At 36.8% G+C, this 7,059-nt stretch overlaps 1 protein-coding gene across 1 annotated transcript; it reads right to left on the reverse strand.

Annotated features, from left to right (window-relative positions):
* Positions 1-3,227: 3,227 nt before the first annotated feature.
* On the reverse strand, positions 3,228-5,146 carry LOC149029673 (uncharacterized protein At4g22758-like). Its single transcript, XM_089151257.1, has 3 exons — positions 4,623-5,146; positions 4,310-4,517; positions 3,228-3,959 (listed from the first exon to the last, which is right to left on the reverse strand). The coding sequence occupies exons 1-3, from the start codon at positions 4,947-4,949 to the stop codon at positions 3,643-3,645; spliced, it is 852 nt and encodes a 283-aa protein (XP_089007383.1). The 5' UTR covers positions 4,950-5,146; the 3' UTR covers positions 3,228-3,642.
* Positions 5,147-7,059: the final 1,913 nt, after the last annotated feature.

Consider the following 7,059-nt stretch of genomic DNA (forward strand, 5'->3'; position numbering starts at 1 on the left):
AATATTATATTAATAAAATCTTGTGTTCAATTTGAGTTGTCCATATGGCATCAATGTGTTTATAAAAAAATATGCCGTGTTGTTCAATCTATTTGAAGTTATTGTGCGGTCTCATTTCTTTCGGTTGTCCCTAGTTCATCATCTTCTCTAAAATAGTGAAATCCTTCTCTTTCTAGGGTTTTCTAATTTTGTTATTCGATGAAAATTAGGGTTATTATATGTAAACTTCGAAAAAAAAAAAAAAAAAAAAAAACCTTGTCTCGATTCTCAATGTCTAAGACAATGGTTGGACTTCACTCCAGTTTATCTTTCCCCCCAAGTTTCTTTCTCCCTCTCTTTTTTCTATTTTGTCTCCCTTCTATGGTTTTGCTTTGGTAACAAAGAATTTATATTATTCATGAAAGAGAACAGCTAGAGAGAAGAATTAGAATTAAATTTGAACAATTGAAAATTCAAGTCGATTATAAAGAATGTTACACAGGAGTTCTTTTTGTAAATTTAGAAATATCAGAATGAATGTGATAAAATGAAAAGTTTATCTTCAAAGTTAAGCCATAGGAAGGTATGTTTTCATTCACAATAGTTCGATAAATTAATATCTCTATTCAACAAAAAAAAAAAATCCCATATTCAAGATTTGTTAACAAGTAAAATCAACGATAATTTAGTCTTCTATGAAAAAAAGAAAGTATTTTTGTTTAATAAAAAAAAATGGTACTTTAGTTTACAAACATAGCTATCTCCTTGATAAGTTTTTTTGAGATACTACATTGGAGGTAAATGAAATATGTCAATATTTTTGGGAACTAAAAATGACTTACGTGTGTACCAGGAAAAAAAAAGTCTTAGGTTGAACCTCAAGGGGTTCAAATAAATATTACCCTAAATTGATATAAAAAGTTGAATTCATATTTTAATATGATCAAAATGACTTAAGGTCAAAATCAAGGCTTATATTAAGGTTAATGTGAAGATCAAGATAAAAATCAAGGACATGATCATGGTCAAGATTAAAGATAAATTTAATGTCAAAATTAGGACCAAAATTATGGTAAGGATTAGGACCAAAATCAAGGCTAGGATCAAGGCCAAAATCAGGGGCTAGAGGGGGGGGGGGGGTGTTGGGGGGGGTATTAGGGTTAGGGTATACCCAAATTTTCAATTTAATTGAATAAAGATTGATTAATTTCTTCGCTTCCCTTTAGCCCCCCCCTCCTCTCTTGGCCTCAAGAGAAATTCACTAATGAACCTCTTTCAATGGTGATCAAACCCTTTTGGAGTATTTAAATCTTTGTTAATCAAATAGGGCAAGAGCACCCTTTGCAATCTTTGTTTACGGGCAAGCACCCAAGCAAATCCTAATCAACCTATACTAGAATTCAACATCTCGAATAAGAGTGATATTCCTAGCTATGCAACACTTTACCCTCAAGGCCAAAATCTTAAGCCCAAGCCTTATTTAAGTTTGGGGCAGATCAGGGCACCCGGGCTAGACTTGCACCCTTAGAAGTGAGTTGAAAATTGGTTTTGCCAATCAGTGACATATGAAACTTATTACGTTGCACTTCATACTCCTACTATGGAATCACACTTCTCTGATGAGAACCAACATGTATGGGAGAGGGAGGAGAGTTTATTTCAAGCAACTTGGAGTTTCTGACAGCAGCAGAATAAGATTTCTTCTGCTCCCAGCCACCAACTCTTCCATTTTCAACCTCCTTAGATGGTTTCAGGCTCCAAAAAACTGATTCCCTTGGAACTCCCATGTCCCTAGAGCTTCTCTCTCGTCACTCATTTACGTCCATTTTTTAAATAGTTTGAAGAATTAATTATCTAATTTTCTACCCCACACATTGAAGACAAAAGGAATAATTTTGAAATATGCCTTGATCACCATTTCAATTCCAAATCTTTAATATGCCATTAAACATAGTTTCGTGTGAATTATCATCATAACCAACTATGAACATCTAAATTAAAAAACAAATTTGGATGGATCAAAACCACCATGGGCTACTTAGACAAAACTCCGAGTTGTGACCAGGTCTTCTTGATGATGTTTCTGTTGTTACTCTCTAGGGTTATTTGTCTACACGGTTTGCTGTGTGAAGAAATTAATGAACTAGACTTTTATGATTTTCTCTTCTTCTGTTAAGGTTAATTTAGTAAGGTCCCTCTAAATTAATGATTGATGGTTTGGCCTTCAAAATTTTTGGGTTGGGATGTGATGGGATGGTCCTAAGCCCAAAACATCCAAGGGAGAAATCCGCAATTATGGCTACAGGCAAGTAGAATCCTCTGCTTGACTTTATTTCTAATTTATTTTTTCTTTTGATAAGAGTGTTTGACTGTATTATTTAAGTATACATAAATGCATTCCATTTAAAACATTTTACCAAAACAAAAAAAGAGGAAAGAGTTACATTTAAAAAAATTCTTTTTTTTTGATAAATAAATATTTTATTAGAAAACAAAATAACTATGAAGGAAACCACCCAGTTGGCAACACACTACACAACCAGAGATCGGATAAAGGCCAAATTGTCTTACTCGGAATAGACAGAGCCTTCCTAGCTAGGGAATCTGCCAAATCATTTAAAACACATATTGACCGACCCATACTTGATATTTGAACCGCCCTAATCCCAAAATCAATTGTCTCTGTGTTTTCAAGTTTGAAATCAAAGTGGGGCCAGGTGATTTGGTGGGTTCCACCTTTTCTCTTCATTTTGATTATCTTGACCATTCAAGTAAAGGTGGGGATTTTTTTGGTGGAGTCAGATTTTCACATCCGAGGGGGTCGCATAAGGGTGAAGTATTTTTTGAAGAAATGTTTCTTTTCTCATTATTTTTAATCTTATAAATTTTCTTTAATGGGTTCAGGTACTGATATTTCACACATAAGAAAGTGACCTAATACATATAGAGAAGTTTTGCCCTATATTTAAGATATCAACTATGAGAGTTAACCCGTTTCCCAAATAAAAAATGACACTTAACCATCAAACTTGATTTCTTATCAAGTAGGTTGTGGGAGTTGAATGTATAAGATTATGAATTTGGCTCTTCTCCAACAATATATGGTGCCTAGTCAAATCTAGGGACTAGACTTCTCGACCATCAGTTTCTCAAAAGCAAAAAAATACACTTTTTGAACATGGATGGATAGAAGTGGCGTGCAGCGCGTTAATTACGCAACACCCAAGTAATGTCAAATCTAGTGGTAAATGTCTTTTCTATTCCTTGAATAATGTGGTTAAATATCTAGAAAGAAATAAACAACTACGAAAGGATTTAAGTGTCATTTGGCCAATTACCAAGGGATTTTACTGTCATTTACCCTATTTTTTCAAGATTATTGTTGCATCACGGCATCACCCACTCGATTAGCAAAGATAAACTTATTTAATAATGGACAATCGAGCACTAATGCATTTTGTAAGAAGGACCATTTGATTCAAATTTTCATTGAGTCAATTTCAGTTCTTCCACTCATCTATTACTTGAGAGAGGAAGCTAAATAAGCATACATTTATAATTGATGAATTTTTACATGTAAACCAAAGATTAGATGAGCAAATAATTCATCTTTTTTGGTGGTTAATAAGAGCCAATAATAATTCATGCTCGCCTGCAATCTAGTTATTCACAATATACACAGCCCATTAACTTCCAGAGCTTACGCGTTCTTCTGACTATTTTGTGCATCTTTCGAGCAATGAAATCGTGAGAGAACATCATTACTGGAGGAGAAGCAGCGATTACTGGAGCTTCAGCTCTTCCTGAAACAACTTGTGCCATCACAGCAGTGGAAGAAGAAGAAGGAGAAGCAGAACAAGCCGTTCTCGAACATTCTACACCACCATTGGAGTTGAAACTGTTTTGGCTTCTGTAGCCGCCCTTTCGAAGGTAGAAGCTTCTGCTCCCTGCCTCACCAATCGTTTGTGCTTTATCAAGACCTGTTCATGATCAAACACGGAACCCATCAATTAATTTGCCATTATTGTGGGAATCCGATTAGATTACTTTCTCCAAGAATACCCAAATCATAGATGCTAGAACAGGACATCCCAGTCCATTTAGAACAAAATGGATTAAATCAAATTCAAATTAGTTTTCGTGAATCCGTAGGTTATGATCCCATTTGAAACTCAAATGGATTGGGTTTAATTAAACTCTCCCTAATTTGTGTTTCATGCTTTATGGATCAGTTAAACATCCAATTTCAAACTTGAAACTAAAACAGAGCAAACATTAGAAGAAATCAATCATTCGATCATGGAAGAAGAAGGAGTAAAGATGGACTCACTATCAAGGCTGAAGTAGGACTGATGCAACTGGAAGGAAGAAGCTGCATCGCGATCCAGATGAGGAGTTCTTCGTTCCTCTCTGTACTTGTTGACCACCGTCTTTATCGTCTCCTCCACACTCGAACCCAACTTCACCATCGTCCTCACCGGCCCTGGGCTCCCCTCCACCGTCACCGTCACCACCACTTTGGAATCCTTACTGTATATCTGTTCACAAGTCCAAATTTCTCTAAATTTGAATCCAAAAGAAAAAAATGGACTTCAAAAAACAGGGTAGAAGAAGAAAGTAGATGGATTATTTTCTTCTCTTACATCGGCAAAACGTGGAGACGGCGACGGTGTTGGAGACTCAAAGGGAGGTGCGAAGATGTCCATACAAGTTTGAGGGCGGAAGAGTATGGCATCGGTTTTGGGTTTCAGAGCATCATCGTCTTTGTCTGCTTTGTCTCCCAAGACAAGTCTGAAAGTGCAAAGAATCGGCTCCGAGTGGCATCGTTGGAGGATTTGTATGGGCTTTGGGGGTTTTGATCTTCTGGGCGTGGGAGTCGGAGTTCGCCGGCGAGAAGATAGTGAAGGCTTGGGTAGTCTTCCCTTCAAGCTCGTCGCCGGAGCTCGTCGCCTGAAACTTCTATCTGACATAGACAAGAAAGAATTTCACTTGATTTGTTTGTCGATGGACTGAGAAGAGAAACCAGTTTCCTTTGCCTGTGCTGAGACTGAGAGAGAAGGAAGGAAGGAAGGAAGGAGGAGGGAAGTTTCTTAACGGACAGGAGAAGGGAGGAAGGAAGGAATGAAGGTTAGTTGGTGGTTGCGTAGGAGCTAGGCATGCTTTTTTTTATTCTGTGCTGTTCATTTTGTCTGTCTTCATTTGGAAATTAAAATTAATTGGTGGTTGCTTTTGCAGGAATGCCCTTGTATGTATACATAATTTCATGATTGCCATTTCCACGTGTCGCTCCCTGTGCCCTGTTTCGTGATGTTCCCTCTCCCTATTCAGTGGGTCTAAGGTTGTTGTGTTTCGTCAATTCACTTTTACCGACAATTTAAAAACGCGCGCAAGACACCCATGTAGATGTAGATCGATGATGCTCGTAGACAACCAACCGCGCACACACATGCTGCTCGTGGGTTTGACTGGTTGCTTTGGTTGTTGGAGTTCGATGCAAGTGGCTTCTGATGCTCGCAGGGACGGAGCTATCGAGTTGGATCACCTTCTCGTTAACGGGAGTAGTGGAGAACAATCTAACAATTTGTTGTTCTGTTGCTTCTCCACTAGGACTCAGACCCAAATGTTCTTTTTTGAAAATTCTTCTTCTTTTTTTTCTTGAGCTTTTGAACATTTTCTCTTGGTGCTCTCTCCATGTTTGACTTGTTACTTCATCGGTTTTTTCTAGAATGTTTTTTTTTATTTTTTATAAGAGCTTTTTATATTTAGAATGGGGATAATATATGGTTTTTTTCTCCCCGGTGAAACAATAAAACTCTATCATACTATGCCCCCTTACGGGGGCCGGTGAGCTAATTTGCCCCTTAAAATTAACCGTGCCTACCGTTATCTTTTCCTCTTCTTTTTTATTATGAATGGGAACCACCGTTTGGTTTCCTTCTAACTTCTTTTTTTGATTAAATAAATGGAAATCCAATCCGTGTTCCGCCCCGCCTTTTTTGATTTGTTTCCTTTGGTTGTTTTTTTCCTGGCTTTGTTTTTTCTCTTCTTTCTTTTGTGTTTTTTTTTGTAATGGTTATGTTTTTTTGCCGTAGTGTGTGGTTTTTTTGAATTATCCCCTTGTATTGCCGGGGTTGCCGGCGTCCTAATAATATCAATAGTGGTCGACTTCACAATATCTTTTTTTTTTTTTTTTATTATTTTTTTAGCGTTTTTTAGGGGCGCCCCTCCCGCCCCCGCACTACCTTCCCTAAGAGGCATCAATCGTTATCAACTGAGCAACCCTAAGTGGTTATGGTCCTCTTTCTATGTATGAGATTTGAGTATTTAACCTCTTGATTAGAGAAAATTTTTAACAATAAATGCAATAATTAAAAAGTTATCGTATTTGTGTGAAATATCAATGCTTGATCATGTCGATGTTGTTAGGGATTAACAAATGCACAACCACAAATAAAGAAAAACACAGTCAAAACACACAAGAAGAATTTAATGTGGTCCGACAAAACCCTGCCTACGTGCACTAGATAGAAAAGAGATTCCACTATTTTCAGGAAACCTCACACTACTCTTACTCCTACAAAGTGATACAATTTCTTTTTGCCCACAATTCTTATAATCGAAATGGGTTCTCCAATTTTTATCATTGGGTGGATTTCCCCAATCCCCTATAGGGATAAATCCATCTAGGTTTTCCCACATAAACTATTTATAGAAAAACTTAAAACTTTAATTCCAATAAAATTATAATTTTAATTCATTATATATAATTGACCCAAATCATGTTTCAATTACAAATATTATCTAATTATAATTATATACACTCACAGAATACAAAACACTCAAATCCAAGAATCTCCACATTGGCTTAAATTCTGCAAACTACTTTGAAAAAAACAGTTGATGATTTCTATTTGCAATCTCTCGTTTATGTATATCCACCACACCTTATTGCATCGCTCACATCCCTTCCAGTGATGCAATTCCTGACCGCCATCACTAAAGCCAACATGGCGCACACTCCTACGTGACTACGTCTAAGGTGTCTCGTACAACTCATCATCACCAAATGACGTGACATGA

Source organism: Hakea prostrata, chromosome 1 (genome assembly GCF_041222555.1).
Source record: "Hakea prostrata isolate BN-2017 chromosome 1, UWA_Hpros_2, whole genome shotgun sequence".
Lineage (NCBI taxonomy): Eukaryota > Viridiplantae > Streptophyta > Magnoliopsida > Proteales > Proteaceae > Hakea > Hakea prostrata.